Source organism: Lacerta agilis, chromosome Z (genome assembly GCF_009819535.1).
Source record: "Lacerta agilis isolate rLacAgi1 chromosome Z, rLacAgi1.pri, whole genome shotgun sequence".
NCBI classification, from domain to species: Eukaryota; Metazoa; Chordata; class Lepidosauria; order Squamata; family Lacertidae; genus Lacerta; species Lacerta agilis.
The window spans coordinates 3,015,025-3,032,029 of NC_046331.1; the positions used below are offsets into that span (position 1 = coordinate 3,015,025).

At 49.1% G+C, this 17,005-nt stretch overlaps 1 protein-coding gene across 2 annotated transcripts; it reads right to left on the bottom strand.

Moving 5' to 3' along the window:
• Window positions 1–4,216: 4,216 nt before the first annotated feature.
• On the bottom strand, window positions 4,217–16,837 carry ST6GALNAC4 (ST6 N-acetylgalactosaminide alpha-2,6-sialyltransferase 4). Of its 2 annotated transcripts, none has more exons than XM_033137924.1 (6): window positions 16,358–16,837; window positions 15,447–15,511; window positions 10,936–11,121; window positions 8,130–8,542; window positions 6,788–6,895; window positions 4,217–5,518 (listed from the first exon to the last, which is right to left on the bottom strand). In XM_033137924.1, the coding sequence occupies exons 2-6, from the start codon at window positions 15,456–15,458 to the stop codon at window positions 5,329–5,331; spliced, it is 909 nt and encodes a 302-aa protein (XP_032993815.1). In that variant the 5' UTR covers window positions 15,459–15,511; window positions 16,358–16,837; the 3' UTR covers window positions 4,217–5,328. The 2 variants fall into 2 exon arrangements, with proteins under 2 accessions (XP_032993815.1, XP_032993814.1); XM_033137923.1 differs by having other exon boundaries at window positions 16,347–16,837.
• Between the last annotated feature and the right edge of the window lie 168 nt (window positions 16,838–17,005).

Consider the following 17,005-nt stretch of genomic DNA (forward strand, 5'->3'; position numbering starts at 1 on the left):
TGCACTTTCCCCTCCCTCAACCTGGATTTTCTCATACCTTCTCATTTTCAGAGCATCCCTGACATGAGAAAACTCATAAAGAGGAAGGGGAAAGTGTAGGAAGGCAGCGATTTGAAGGGTGTCATATGAGCAGTGGAGGAAGATTGGAGGTAAGAAAGCTTACTACCAATGTCAAGCAACAATATGGATGAGCCTGTTGCCAGACTATGACTTGGCCCTAGTAGTTGGGGCTGATGGGAATTGTAGTCTCCCCACCCCACGCGCTCCCCACACGCTGCACCTAAAGACACATTTCTCCACCTCTTGCATGCAATTGGGAATGCCTCTTCTTAAGAGCTGGTATGGGGAAACCATGGCTCTCCATGTGTTGTTGGATTGCAACTCCCCTCATCCCTGACCATTGGTCATGCTGGCTGTGGCTGATGGGAGTTGGAATCCAATAAGATCACCTGCCCCTCTTTGTGTATGAGTTTCCCACCAGCTATTTTCATGACTCCCTCCATTTGGCAGAGCAAATTGTTGGAGAGTGGAAATGCAAACACAGAGCAGGACCTTTTCAGCTGGGGCCCCAGTGATACAGCGATTCTTCTCTAAAGAAGCTGGCTTCAACTGCAAACACCCTGTTTCCCGTCATGATTAGTGTTGGTGCTGACCTTTAAAGCCCTAAACGGCCTCGGCCCAGTAGACCTGAAGGAGCGTCTCCACCCCCATCGTTCTGCCCGGACACTGAGGTCCAGCACCGAGGGCCTTCTGGCAGTTCCCTCACTGCGAGAAACAAAGCTACAGGGAACCAGGCAGAGGGCCTTCTCGGTAGTGGCACCCACCCTGTGGAACGCCCTCCCAACTAGATGTCAAAGAGATAAACAACTACCAGACTTTTAGGAGACATCTGAAAGCAGTCCTGTTTAGGGAAGCTTTTAATGTTTAATAGATTATTGTATTTTAACACTCTGCTGGAAGCCGCCCAGAGTGGCTGGGGAAACCCAGCCAGATGGGTGGGGTATAAATAAATAATAATAATAATAATAATAATAATAATAATAATAATAATAATAATAATAATTATTATTATTATTATTATTATTATTATTATTATTATTATCATCACCACCTTCATGAACTCCTTCAGCCCTCTTTTAAAGCTATCCAAGATAGTGGCCATCCAATCTTGTGGGAGTGAATTCCTTAGTTCAACTCTGTGCTGTGTGAAAAAGTACGAGTTCTAGCATCATGAGAGAAATACTGTTAGCCACTTTCTTCATGCATAATTTTATCTGCCTCTATCATGTTCCCTGCCTCCTCAGTTTATTGACCTTCCTTTCTGAAATAAAAAGTTCCAATCATGACAACCTTTCCTCCTAGGGGAGTTACTCCAGCCCTCAATTGTTTTAGTTCCCATTTTCTGGAAGTTTTCCCATTCTACAATATCGTTTTCAGGTGTGGTGACCAGAACTGATCACCATATTCTGAGTGTTAGTGCCATAAAGACATTGTGATAATGGCTGTCTTATTTTCTAGTCTTCTCAGAAAGAAGAGCTGTAATGCTTTCATTGCGGGGAGAGGAATTGGATTGAAATAATTTGCAGTTCAGGACTTTAGTTTCTGACACCAACATTATTTTTTATCTTTAATGTACTGCTTCGCAGCAGTGAGATACTTGGCTGTGAGAAATGCATTTAACAAAATAAACAATAATCTTACCAAATGTTAGAAGGCTGATCTATTCCCCATTCCAATTCCTCATTTACCATAGCATGATGGGTGTGCTGAATTTTTCAACTTTCAAATTCCCAAAAATGAGGGATGCTAAAAATTTGTTACATGACTTGGCAACTCAAAAGATAATAATAATAATAATAATAATAATAATAATAATAATAATAATAATAATAATAATAATAATATTTATTATTTGTACCCCGCCCATCTGGCTGGATTTCCCCAGCCACTCTGGGCGGCTTCCAACAGAAACCAAATACAACAATATCAAACATTAAAAACTTCCCTAAAAAGGGCTGCCTTCAGGTTTTTTCTGAATGTCAGGTAGTTGTTTATTTCCCTGACCTGTGATGGGAGGGCGTTCCACAGGGCGGGCGCCACTACCGAGAAGGCCCTCTGCCTGGTTCCCTGTAGTTTTGCTTCTCGCAGTGAGGGAACAGACAGAAGGCCCTCGGCGCTGGATCTCAGTGTCCGGGCTGAATGATGGGGGTGGAGACGCTCCTTCAGGTATACAGGACCGAGGCCGTTTAGGGCTTTAAAGGTCAGCACCAACACTTTGAATTGTGCTCGGAAACGTACTGGGAGCCAATGCAGATCTCTCAGGACCGGTGTTATGTGGTCTCGGCGGCCACTCCCAGTCACCAGTCTAGCTGCCGCATTTTGGATTAATTGCAGTTTCCGGGTCACCTTCAAAGGCAGCCCCACATAGAGCGCATTGCAGTAGTCCAAGCGGGAGATAACCAGAGCATGCACCACTTTGGTTAAGTTAATATAATTTAGTTTTGCTTCGTAAATAAAGTGTGTGTAAAATTGGATAGTAATAATTAAAAATTAAAAATTAAAAATGATTGCCATGTACTTTAACTGCATATTAAATAATATTATTATGTACCAGTTACAGGTAGGTAGCCGTGTTGGTCTGCCATAGTCAAAACAAAATAAAAAATAAGAAAAATTCCTTCCAGTAGCACCTTAGAGACCAACTAATTTTGTTCTTGGTATGAGCTTTCGTGTGCGTGCACACTTCTTCAGATACCGAAAGCTCATACCAAGAACAAACTTAGTTGGTCTCTAAGGTGCTACTGGAAGGAATTTTATATTTTTTGTTTTATTATTATGTATTTATACATATTACTGTTGTTTAGCATTATCTGACATTTTCAGAAGATAAAATTAAAATTATTCGGTTTTCTGAAACCAGTTTATGTGCTTCATCAAACGTAAACTTACCCAGCCAAATGTTGTCAAATCACAAAAATAATAGCAGATTTGAAGTCCTCACAACCGAAAATATCTTTAAGACCCCCCTCACGGAAGAGAGAATGACATGCCCTACATAACAACCTATTATTATTATTATTATTATTATTATTATTATTATTATTATTATATCCCATCTTTCCTCCCAAAGGAGCCCAGGGCCATAGCTTGGTTGAGGCCCTCTTTGGGTCTCCAATTGTCATTATCATCATTGCTGAGATAGAGCCATTAATGCACATGGCACTTTTACAAAGCCAGAGAGGCTTGTAACTTAAATGGCTATGCAGAAACACATAGGGATTTGGCTGGACATCAGGAAACAAGAGGGTCAGGATTTACAGCTGCTCAGGAAGCATACAGAAATTGAACAGTAAGCACCCTAGGTAAGTGGTGTGACCCTGCAACTTGGGCTGTCACTCTCCTCTTTCTCGCCATCTCAGTGTTGCCTTTTTAGAACTCAGCAGGGGGGCGCGGGGGGGGCGCAAATCTAGAATTAATTGCCTTTGCTTGCCATTGGCTCTGGCCCCACCTGCTGTTGGCCTCCCTGCCCTACCACTCCCAACGGGAACCAGCTCCCACTGAGGAGGGCTAAGCCCTTCCTCCAAGCTATGTTCCAGATTTTAAAAAAACAGCGCCGGTCCAGTTCCCTCCTCCTTCCTCCATGCCCATTGGCTGAACACCACTACCAGCAAACCATTTAAACCAACCTGCAACTGTGCCGCTGATCCCTTCGTTGTTGCTAAAAAAAAAATGGTCTGATTCGTTGAAAGCCTAAATCTTGAAGAATGCCCTCCCCACCCCCACACTGGGCCTGAAGGAGCGTCTCCACCCCCACTGTTCTGCCCGGACACTGAGGTCCGGTGCCGAGGCCCTTCTGGCGGTTCCCTGACTGCAAGAAGCAAAGCTACAGGGAACCAGGTAGAGGGCCTTCTCGGTAGTGGCGCCCACCCTGTGGAACACCCTCCCACCAGATGTCAAAGAGATAAACAACTACCAGACGTTTAGAAGACATCTGAAGGCAGCCCTGTTTAGGGAAGCTTTTAATGTTTAATAGACTATTCTCACAATTCCAGCAGCACCTGCTATTTCTTCAGGAACAGGAGTAGGCACATTTTCTCTCCCTGTTGGGGGCCCTGTCTGCCAGTGAGGGGGGGGGGCAGCATCCATGGTGAGGAACTCCACTCTCTGCTTCTAAACTAAGGCTTTCTCTCTCTTGCTGCCACCCACTTCCCCACTTCCCCCCTCCTCGTCACCTGCGTAAAATAAAGCTGAGGGCCACATGAATTTAGTCTGGGGGGGGGCCATCTGCGGTTGACAAGGTACACATCCCACCCCTGTTTTCCAACAGCCAAGATGCGTGAAGCACAGCAGTGTATTTCTCAAGTAGCTGCGCCTGACGCACACAAACGCCATGCACTGTCAGCCGTTCCCATGCTCAGGTTTCTAAAATGTTTGATAATCTCTTGCAAACAGCTGAAGGGAAACAGAAGCACGGAAGGCGGTGGAGATAACAGGAAGCAGCTGACGGGGTGGGGAAGGAGGGCGACATGGTGGAGAGGCCCACAGAGCCACGTGGCCCACAAACACAGCAAGCAGCCACATGACAGCCAAGGCTGTTTTTGCAACTGAGCCCTGCAACCAGCCTTCTTTCCCTGGCTGAGAGTCTCAGGCAGAGAGGGGTCTTTTATTTCATTTCATTTTATTTCCAAACCACTTGGTGTTTAACAATCTCTCAGTACAGTGCACAAAACAAAGGAACAGTTATCGCCAAAACAGATTGCCTACTTCCCCCTCACCTGCTTCCCAAGATCCCATTAACTCAGGGGGTGGGGCTTTTATCAGGTAAACTACCTGGGATCTCCAGCATTAGAGAACGTTGCTGTCTAATCCAGGTATGCTTCTCATCACACGATGTGTCAAGCACAGAATACATAATTCGGTGAAGTAGGCCGTAACAATCCAACACTTGTGAGGATTGCTTAAATATACACTATAATATTTGAAATGTTTCCATCCGTCCACTTTTGCAAAAATAATAATAATTCCAAAGTGTTTCCCACCTACCAATGACAAGTACTTTCCACTCACGTGTTCAGAAAGAGGAGAAAAACTCCTTGCCTCTTGACCGGAAGTTTAGAAATACATGGTCAAGGGAAATGGAAGAGGCCCTGCGTTGTCTGCTCTGCATCCTGATGCCTCATTCCCCTTTGAAAACCACGATCGCAGGAGCCAGCACTTTGTGCAGAACCAAACAGTGACAAATATGGCTTCCGTCACAAACATCTGAAGATCGAATTTGTAGAAAACACCAAAACAAGAGCACCATGGGTGGCCTGCCGCTCGCCTCACCTACCCATCTGGCCACGAAGGGTGAGTGAAGACAATGTTCCTTTTCTTTGCCCAGCGAGAAAAGACGGCCTTCTCTGTGATGAAACGATGCCCACCATGGGGGGCTCTTTCATGGGCCAGGTACATCTTGCATTCATCTAGCCTGCCCTTTTCAAAGTAGTGGTAAGGCACAATGGGCTGGCTTCTGTCTCTGCCAATCAAAAGGATGACAAAAACACAGAGAAAGATGAAAACCAGGTTGCTGCATGCTTAAAGTGGCCTGGACCAAACCGTCTGACAGGTTAAGAGCTGGGCTACCATGTGGCTCCGCCTACTTTAAACCCATGCATCCTCCCATCTGACCACGGTATCCTTCTGGACCATCTAGGCAGGTTGGGGGCTGAGGGCACTGTCATGCAGTGGTTCCACTCCTTCCTCCTGGGCCGTGTCCAGAAAGTGGTGTTGGGGATGAGCGTTCAGACTCCTGGGCTCTCACTTGTGGGGTGCCTCAGGGTTCCGTCTTCTCCGCCATGCATTTTAACATCTATATGAAACTGCCGGGAGGGATCATCAGGGGGTTCACCAATATGCAGGTGATACTCAGCTCTACCTCTTGTTTAAATTGGAACCAGTGCAGGGGTGAACGTCCTGTGTGGGAGTCTGGAGGCGGTTGGGGGGTGGATGGCAGTCAAAGGATTGAGGCTGAATCCTAAAAAGACAGAAGTATTGTTTCTGGGGGATGGGGGGGGATGGCAGGTGTGGGGGATTTGCTGGTCCTGAATGGAATGACTGCTCCTAAAGGACCAGGTGCACAGCCTGGGAATCAAATGGACTCTCCATGGTGATGCAGGTAAATTCTATGTCCAGGGCAGCTGTCTACCACCTCCTGCTTGCAGACTGTCTTGCCAGAGTGATTATCTCCTGCTTATGCACTACCTTTGAAGGTACAACTACTGTAATCCAGAATGTGGCAGCTAGACTGGTGACTGGGAACAGCGTCCAGGACCATGAAACAACGATCCTAAACGATCTTCACTGGCTCCCACTAAATTTCTGAGCGCAATGCAAAGTGCTGGTGCTGACCTTTAAACCCCTAAATGGCCTCAGCCCTGTATACCTGAAGGAGTGTCTCTAGGCCAGACGTTGAGGTCCACCTCCAAAGGCCTTCTGGTGGTTCCCTCACTACAAGAAGTGAAGTTACAGGGAACTAGGCAGAGGGCCTTCTCGGTGGTGGCGCCCACCGTGTGGAATGCACCCTCCATCAGATGTCAAGGAGCTAGAAGACACATGAAAGCAGCTCTGTATAGGGAAGTTTTTAATGCTTAATGTTCTGTTGTTTTTGTACACAGCTGCCCAGAGTGGCTGTTGCAACCCAGTCAGATGGGCAGGGTACAGTTATTATGTTTATTATTACTCTTAAATAATGTGTGTGTTCTCTCTGCTTACATATTGTTTCATACCCCACCTTCCTGTGCCATACCTGCAATAGTTCTCGCTGACCATGCCAAAGACGAAGATCTCCTCACATAACTCCATCGCCAAAACCATTGTGAACCAGCCTGTGCTCAGGAAGGAGCCAGATTTCATCCTGTGGATTTGGGAGAGACAGGGCAAACACTAACATAGAGACGGGCAAATCTGTCAATTGCAGCTTCTCTCTGTTTCTCACTTTCCCGACTTTTTAAAAAAGTCACCATGGGAATTCATAGGGCTTTCAGTGCCGATTTCTCCAAACGTGCATATTTCCGTGTGCAATTCTGCCTGAAATACACATTTTTTTGCAAAGCATCCCCCCCCCAATGTATATCATTTTGGCTAGCATTTGTTCTGCGTAGAATCATAAAGGGCTGGGGGATGACTCCTAGGCCACCAAAGCTCGAACCTCAGCTTGCTGTACGGAAACCTAGGACTTCCTGCATGCAGGGCAGATCAGACCAATTCATGGAGGACATGGCCACCAACAGCTACTAGCCACAATGTTTAGGCTCTGTGTCCCCACTGTCAGAGGCAGTGTGCCCCTGAGCACCAATTGCTGGAATTACAAGCAGGGAGAGTTGGTGTTGTGTTTAGGTCCTGCTTGTGGCCTTCCCACTGGGACATTGGGTTGACGAGTGAGACAGGATGCTGGGATAGAGACTGTAGCTAGCCAGCAGTAAAATACACCAGAGCACATTGGAGTTAACTCTTTATTAGCAAAACCAGGAACTGTCAGGCCCTAATGAGCACAGCTACTCATCTCCAGCAGTTCTTGTCCCCATGAAGCAGCTGCCAAAACTAAAGGTCCTTGTCTCCCTCCCTCCCCACAGCTGCCTAAGTCCCTTCCTCTCCACGGATTTTCCTAAGCAATTTGAGACTGCGCCTGTGAGAAGCCCACCTCCTCTTCATGCCTCTCCTGGTTCTGGGAGACCAGGGTGGAGGAGAGCTTGTCGCAACTGGAGGGGGTGACACTTGTGCCTCTTCACCGGCCACACTCATCCTTGCCTCTTGCCCTCTCTCCTCCCACCTTCAGCTTCTGCCTCTGATTCTGGACTGCTCTCTGTTACACACTCTCCTTTCTCACTAAATCCTGTTACCTCTTCTGCTTCTGACACCTCCTCCAGTCTTTCTCTGACCACTCATTGTCTTCCCACCACCACTCCAAGGGCTCTTCCCTGGAGGCTTCCACAGCTGATTCCTCCCACCATTCCTCTGTGTCCAACCAGTCCATGACAGCTGGACAGGCCCCCTTGGCTGGGTCCAACAGGCTCTCCTTATGCCCTTGGCACATATGCTTTACCATTATGGTCCCTGCCTGGTGATAACCCACTCTAGCCACCTCTCACCTGTTCTTCCCTGTCTCCAGCAGGAAGAGCTCATCACAGTGCACCATCATCCGGTCAGTCAGCGTGTAGAGGTGCAGGCTCGGGTACATCTCTTTCACCTTTAGGAGGGTCCGGTAGACCAAGCCCACCTTCTCCCGGCTCATCAGCCTGGTGGGACCCCAGATAACATAGACTGTGTCCCGGGACTGCTTGAAGAAATAGCTCTGGTTCCGCAAGAGCAAGGGGATGCTGGTATGAGAAACGACCCGGATGGTGCTCCTGCCACCCACATCCTCCTCGTAACCCTGGGTGGGGGCCTGGTTCATGCGCAGGACACACTCCTTCTCGTCAATCTCCTTCCCAGAACGCGAACCCAGCATCTGCCCAGAGCTTGATACCACAGCACACTGGCGACATGGCACTCGAGCCAATGGCTAAAGGTAGAAGAGAATTGAGCCTGGAGGGAGCTTCTCGAAGACCAGAGGCAGTGGCTAAGGCTACCTTGGCTGCACTGCTTCCTTTTCCCCATTAAATCTAGGAACCACGCCAAAGTAGAAGAGAGACTTTTAAAACAAAATTGGGTTTTGCCTCTACAAAGAGCACCCTCTTTCGGAAATTCAACGTGCATCTGAAAACGGGACCAAGAAAAGGGAGGGGATTCCCCCATCCAGAGTGAGGGTAACACTTCCTGCTCTCACTCTGAACTGGCTTTGTGACACACTGACACACAGCCAGATCTAATTGGCTGTCTTCTGGTAATGTGGTGTCATCATGTTCACTGGGTAATATCCAATTGACTGGTGGCGCATTATGAGGCCAGCTTAAAAGAAAAGGAAGGAGAAAAAGGAGTCTGACGTGGTCCTGCCAATTAGGCAAATAATAGCCCACAGGAAAGGTGAACTGTGAGGAGGAGTAAACAGAGCAATTTTGTATGCTATTAAAGCATGGTTTTATTTTTGGTGAAAATTAAATTAATGCATCATTACTCTGGTGTTTGACATCTGAGAGAGAGATATTTCAGGACCCATCTCTCACGTCTCAGCCTATCCATGCCCTTTGGTTTTTATTCATCCAAGGTTTATACTGCCATCCCAGTGAGAACTACGAAAACCCTTTGGGCAAGCAAGGGATTGGTGGTTGTTGTTTTTAATTTCTATACCGCCTTATATTTTTAATAACAATCTCATAGTGCTTTACAGCATATTAAATCAATAAAACAACAGTCAGGCGATGTTCCTCCGGCCTCATGAGGAGCCTCTTTTGTAGGGCTGGTGAGTCTGGGCCCTGCCCCCTAGGCCAGGTGGAAAGGGCCTTACAGGGAGCGGCCTCCACACTCACAGCTGGGCGATGTTCCTCCGGCCTCATGAGGAGCCTCTTCAATGGGGCTGGTGAGTGTGGGCCCAACCCCCTAGGCCAGGTGGAAAGGGCCTTACAGGGAGCGGCCTCCACACTCACAGCTGGGCGATGTTCCTCCGGCCTCATGAGGAGCCTCTTCAATGGGGCTGGTGAGTCTGGGCCCTGCCCCCTAGGCCAGGTGGAAAGGGCCTTACAGGGAGCGGCCTCCACACTCACAGCTGGGCGATGTTCCTCCGGCCTCATGAGGAGCCTCTTCAATGGGGCTGGTGAGTGTGGGCCCAACCCCCTAGGCCAGGTGGAAAGGGCCTTACAGGGAGCGGCCTCCACACTCACAGCTGGGCGATGTTCCTCCGGCCTCATGAGGAGCCTCTTCAATGGGGCTGGTGAGTCTGGGCCCTGCCCCCTAGGCCAGGTGGAAAGGGCCTTACAGGGAGCGGCCTCCACACTCACAGCTGGGCGATGTTCCTCCGGCCTCATGAGGAGCTTCTTCAGTGGGGCTGGTGAGTCTGGGCTGTGAGTGCGAAGGCCGCTCCCTGCAAGACCCTTTCCACCTAGCCTAGGGGGCAGGGCCCAGACTCACCAGCCCTACAAAAGAGGCTCCTCATGAGGCCGGAGGAACATCACCCGGCTGTGAGTGTGGAGGCCGCTCCCTGTAAGGCCCTTTCCACCTGGCCTAGGGGGCAGGGCCCACACTCACCAGCCCCACTGAAGAGGTTCCTCATGAGGCCGGAGGAACATCACCCGGCTGTGAGTGTGGAGGCCGCTCCCTTTAAGGCCCTTTCCACCTGGCCTAGGTGTTTGTATTATTTCCTCTATTTCTGATGTTCAGAAGTAAATGCCATTGCTTATGCAGCCAAAACAGCACCATCCAGGCCCAAGGAGGAAGTATAAGCAAACTTTTGGGGGTGGAGAGAACCATAGCTACAAAGAACTGTCACAAAAAGACGCAAGGTGGAGTGAAACCTACCAAACAGGTCTGGGCCCTAAGAAGGGCTGGCTGCTGGCTGTGGGGCAAGTGGGAATGGAGTGTCTGAAAGAAGGGCATGGCTGGCTGGAACCCTGAACAGGAGTGCTTCATAATGCAGATCCAAATGACCTTTTCAGAGGATTTCTGGATCCCTTTCTAAACCCTGAACATACTTGTCTGGGTTTCCACACAGAGCACAACAAGGAGGCAGAATAGTCTGCACTAGTGTGGGGAGGAGGAGGTCACATTTCTGAATGCTCCTCACCCCATATGTTTTGCTTTAAAAATATATATTAAAAAACACCCTGCAAGTAGAAAACAAGCACACCAGGGAGGAGATAGAACCCTCCCTCCGCCTTTTGCTTATGGGGAGGGTTTCTTTTCTCTCTTCTTCATGGGTGATGAAAATGACACCCCAAAATGCAACCTGAATTGGTGCCTCTCAACTGACCAACTCCATGGTTTGACAATGCTCACTTTTCATAACCGGGAGGCATGACTTACCTTCCCATCAGGGACGCTGATGTAACCCTCAAACTGGGCAGCTCCAGGCACAGCTGGGACGACTCCTTCTTGCTCTTCCAGGTGACGGCAGCCAAGCCAACACAACGAGACACAGAAGTGAGGGCAGAGCAAGATGTACAGGATGGAGCAGGCGCACAGGATGACCAGAGTTAAGAACAGCCGAGACTGAAGAAAAATAGAGAGGAGGGTCTGAGCTTCCTCTTGGCAGACAGAAAGGCAGGTGCCCATCCTAGTCCGAGGGCCACGTTCTCTTCTGGGCAACTTTCCAAGGGCCACATGCAGGTGACCTCAGAGGTAAAAGCGGGTGCAGCAGCAGCAGCAGCAACAACAACAACAATTCATTATTTGTACCCCGTCCATCTGACAGGGTTGCCCCAGCCACTCTGGGCAAATGTTAAATTTTATGTTTGTACCAAGGCTAGTTTGTACGCACTCCCCTCTCTAGCCTCCTTCCACAAAAGCAGGAGATGCCACCAGAGTTGAAGGACACATTCCAACCAGACATAAACACTCAAAGGCAGTGCAAGCGGGGCTGGTGAGAGATGTGGCCTGGGGAGACGGACCTGGCTGAGGAGGAGTGTGGCCCAGGGACATCCCCAGGGCCAGAGAGGGGGGCATTTGGCTCCCAGGTGCAAGGTTCCCCATCATTGCATTAGGCCAGGCATAGGCAACCTTGGCCCTCCAGACGTTTTGGGGCTACAACTCCTATGATTCCTAGCTAACAGTACCAGTGGTCAGGGATGATGGGAATTGTAGTCCCAAAACATCTGGAGGCCCAAGGTTGCCTATGCCTGCATTAGGCAGAAAGCGATCTTTCAACTGAACCTGCAAACAGGGATTGAACTTTCGCACATGCACAGGTCGTGCTCTGCTGCGCAGCTGGGTTCCTGCTCTGTAGAAACCCTGGCACTCTAAGGACTCTGGGAAAGCAGTGCCACGTTAATTGTTCTACAGGGTGCTTAAGGATACTTGCCCAAGTGCATATTGTGGAAATGACAGCAAACAGCTCGATGGCAAACAACTTTGCTGCGGGTAACCCCGAAGGAGTCAATTTGAACAAAACAAAGCCCACCTCACACCATTTTCAGAAGAGGAGTAAATTTGAGGTCTGGCAACTCGCCAGGAGGGAGAGAATTCCAAGGTCAGATCAAGTGAGGAAACAGATATACCAGAGTTGCCCCACATATCTGCCTCTCGGGTTACTGGCAAGCGTGCAAGGGAACTGGAGAATTTCACTTCCACTTTTAGAATTACAGAATCATAGAACTGGAGAGTTGGAAGGGATCACGAGGGTCACCTAGTCCAATCTCTTGCAACACAGGAATCTTTTGCCCAAGTGGGCTAACCAGAGTTCCCTGTTGTGTCCAGACTCGGAGGGATGGGGGGGAACTCTTAGTTTTAAACCAATGATGGAGAACCTGTGGCCCTCCAGATGTTGCCAGACTACAACTCCCATAAGCCCTAGCAAGCACAGTCAATTGACAGTGGTGATGGAAGTCAGAGGTGGTTTTAGGGTAGCGCCACAATTAATGCTGTAAAATGGAGCACAAGCACAGGGGGGGGGAGTCCGAATTTTACTGTCACACAGGGCACTTCTGAAATTTGAAAGCCCAAAGTCTGCCGCTGTGGAAGTCATAGTTTCCCAGAAAGGGACATGGTTCTCCATTTCCAGAGATATGGAGGATTTATATTTCTTTCCAGGGAACCTTTCAGAGGCAAGCATGCCAGTGATTTGGCGGTGGGGGGAGGGGACAGAGGCAAAAAGTGAGCAGAGCAATGAATGCAAATGTCTACTTTTGTATGGTAGATGAGATTCTCCGTATTTCCCCTCTACTGTCCATGCAGATGAATAAAAGGCAGAGTTTGCGGACACAATGTATCCAAGCAAAACCAAAAGTAGGGCATGAAGCTGGGGCAGTGAGGGGTGTGGCCTGGGGAGAATCCAGGAGGCCAGGTAGAGAGGTTTGGAAGGCCCTATCAGGCCCCTGGGCCTATGATTCCCCACACCGGGTTTAAACTATGGTTAGTTCAAACAAGCCAGGATCAAACTGTGGCTTAAGAACCACTAAACAACATTCTGAGTTGTGTCTTAATGCGGAGATGGGCTCAGTATGAAAGCAGCTGGCTAGCTCACTGGGTAGAGCCTGAGACTCTTAATCTCAGGGTCACGGGTTCGAGCCGCGCATTGGGCAAGAGAGTCCTGCATTGCAGAGGGTTGGAGTGGAGGGTTCCCTCCTGGTTCCTTCCAACTCTGCAATTCTATGTGTCTATGAGGTATTATTTATATTAATTAATTAATTAGTCAGCCACTTGTACTTGCCCAGGGCAACTTACATCCAAATATTTCCAAATGTTTTACTTGCAGTCACACTAAAGAACGAAGGGCAAGCGCCACAGGCTAAGGTTTGCGCACACCACGCTACAGCCCACTTCAGCACAAGGGGCCCACCAGTGCCCCACGCAGTCGCCGCTGGACTCCAAATCCCATTAGCCCCAGCAGGACCCAATGGTCAATGGAGCTGGGGTCCAACATCACCTTCCAAAGGGCCACAGGTTAGCCACCCATGGTTTAGGGCTGTATCTGAACAGGGCATGCAACTCAGCCTTACATCAGCTGCTCTTCACCAAACCTCTATCCCACACAGACTTCACAGGTCCACCGATAGTCCCACCTGCCCTTCGTTCCATGAGCTAAGTGGATGGAGATCACTGTGCTTTTAAGAGGCTTGTTTTAGATGCCCTAATTGGCTTAGGCCTACATGGCGCGAGATCTAACTGCAAAGAAGCTTAAAAGAAACAGAGCTTTGGTTTAACTCATGGGTAGGCAAACTAAGGCCCGGGGCCTGGATCTGGCCCAATCGCCTTCTAAATCTGGCCCATGGACGGACTGGGAATAAGCGTGATTTTACATGAGTAGCATGTGTCCTTTTATTTAAAATGCATCTCTGGGTTATTTGTGGGGCCTGCCTGGTGTTTTTACATGATTAGAATGTGTGCTTTTATTTAGTTACAGGTAGGTAGCCGTGTTGGTCTGCCGGAAAAATGAAAAAATTCATTCCAGTAGCACCTTAGAGACCAACTAAGTTTGTTCTTGGTATGAGCTTTCGTGTGCATGCACACTTCTTGTTACCTATCTGAAGAAGTGTGCATGTACACGAAAGCTCATGCCAAGAACAAAATTAGTTGGTCTCTATGGTGCTACTGGAAGGATTTTTTTTTTTTTTGCTTTTATTTAAAATGCATCTCTGGGTTATTTGTGGGGCATAGGAATTCGTTCATTTATTTTTATTTTTCAAAATATAGTCCGGCCCACCCCCACAAGGTCTGAGGGACAGTTGACCAGCCCCCTGCTGAAAAAGTTTGCTGACCCCTGGTTTAACTGGTTGCAGGTTAAATTCCTCCCCACCCCACGCAGGTGAGCAGCCGAGTGGCCAAACGTGGAACAGAATTAGGTAGGTGCCCACAGCAGGTTTTGGGGAGCAAGGAGGTTGATCTTAAGGTTACACTGGATCTAAAATAAACCATCATGGATGGGGCAGGTGCTGTAGCTCAGCAACAGAGGATCAGATTTACATGCAGAAGTTCTCAGGTTCAATTGCTGGCATTTCCCAGTATGGCTGGAAAAGATCCCACCCTGCGATCCTCAAGCAAAGGACTGGTTTAAGGCAGCTTCCTATGTTCCTCAAGGTCAAATGTTGCTGGACTACAATTCCCATCTTCAGGGGAACAGCCATAGCTTCAGTGTCAGAGAATCAGCTTGGCATGCAGAAGAAGAAGAAGAAGAGGAGGAGGAAGAAGAGTTTGGATTTGATATCCCGCTTTTCACTACCCGAAGGAGTCTCAATGCGGCTAACATTCTCCTTTCCCTTCCTCCCCCACAACAAACCCTCTGTGAGGTGAGTGGGGCTGAGAGACTTCAGAGAAGTGTGACTAGCCCAAGGTCACCCAGCAGCTGCATGTGGAGGAGTGGAGACGCGAACCCGGTTCCCCAGATTACAAGTCTACCGCTCTTAACCACTACACCACACTGGCTCTCAAGTTCAGCTCTTTGCTGAGAACCACGAGTACTAGAATCTTACTTTCTATTTAGGTGAAGAACAACAGCTCAGTAGCAGAGTGTACCTGTATGGTTTGCAAGCAGATGGTCCCCAGTTCAATCCCTGGCATCTCTCAGAAAGTGCTGGGAAACAACTCCTGTCTGAAATGCTGGAGAGCCCCTGCCTGCTAGCCTGTAGACAAACGATCTGACTTGACTTAAGGCACATTCCTCTGTTGCTAAAGCGGCTGCATCTGCTGGGCAAAAGGAACCCACCAGGCAGCGTTTTGAAAGCAAACAACCCACTGGGAAGGTGTTGCTATGCCAGTCAAATGAGCAGAAGGAAAGGAGGCACGTGAATAATGTTAAATGGAAGGAATACTCCCATAGTGAAAGGAGCATATGAGTGCAAACTCAGATCCCATACACACCTTCTCCCCAATTGCATACTTACAATCACCTGCATCCTTTTCAGGTCTTATCAGCCATGTATCTGCTTTGGGCCTTGAGGACAATGCCCTGAAAAAAATAAAACCGATTATTCAAGAGACTACTTCTTAGGACATCTCCACCACATGAAGACATTTTTCATACTTGGATATTATCCTTTGTGCTGGGCATGCTCAGTTCTATGGAAGTGAAGAACCTAACAAAAGTCCAATATGCCACTGTTTGTTTGTGTCCGTATGTATGTTCAGTGGGTGTGGTGAGAAGACTGTTTCACGAAACCCGTGAGCTTATGGCCCTCCATATTATGTTGGACCACAATTCCTCATCATCCCTGATGAGGCAAGCTAGTATCCCATCCTCTTCAGGTGGGAAGAGGGAGAACAAATATCCAGGAAGACCTATGCAACTAGATTCAGGAGACGGGGAAATGCCACTGAGACTCGTAGGGTGGAAGGGGTCCAAATAATATGTGCAGACAGAGCCAGCTAATTCTGCTTTTGTCCCCATCCACCTCCCTGCTGAGACTAAGGAGGGAGGCAGTGTAGCCACCCATCCCCCAAAATAGCAGTAAAATAGTCTGTGTCTCTGCTTTGCCCCAAATCAAAACTAAGTCAGAACTTTCAAACTTGTCATGTTGCTGACACACTTTTTAGACAGTTAAATTTAGTTTTACTAGCAAACTGGAGGTTAAACTAACCCCTTTCCAGCCCCCAGGAGGAGTGTGGGAAGCACAGGCTCTGCTTGCAGAAGATTCTAGAGAGGTGTAGTATATGCACATATGTATGTATATATACAAGGGTCGTGAGTGGCACTGTGGGTTAAACCACAGAGCCTAGGGCGGGGGCACAGTTGATCAAAGAGGAGGAGGGCGTTCTGCACATGCTCAACAGAACATTCATCATACCTGCTCTGTACCTGAACTCAAGCAGGGGGCGGAGGCGATGGGTGTTCTTCCTTCCACACGTAAAAACAAGACTGGGCTGAGAGCGAGGTGGTGAGAGCCCGTTTGCTGCTCCAACCTCCCCGGCTCAAATTCAGACCGCTGACTTCACGAAGCTCGACGAGAGTGCAGGCGCAAGAGGAATTGGGGCCACCGCTGCTCTCTCGGCGACTCGGTCTGGGAAGAGGAGACGTGCGCGACTCCCACAGCGCTGCAGAGGGCCGGGAGGAGAGGCGCGCATGGCCCCCGAGGGCGGCCGCTTGGCGAGGAGGGATCCTTCCCAAGGGGCGCTCCGCAACTAGACTTTGACGTGCCAAAAGGCGCGGCGGGAGGCGGAGGCGGCGACTGGGACTGGGACTGGGACTTCCCAGCCTAGCTGTTTGCTTGCGGGTTCCGAGGGACGGGCCTCGCCCGGCGTTTCGCAGCCTCAGCCGAGGTCTGCGCTCATCATCTAGCCGCCGCCCGCTTTCCAAAAGCGCAACGAGGCGCGCAACCGCTCGGCCTTCCTTAACAGACTACGACTCCTCCCTATCCCCTCCCACCGCCCGAGGGTTCGCGCGACCGCCGCTGTCCCCTTTCGCAGTGCGCGGGTAACGATTCCAGGCCAGCTGCCTTGTGCCCAA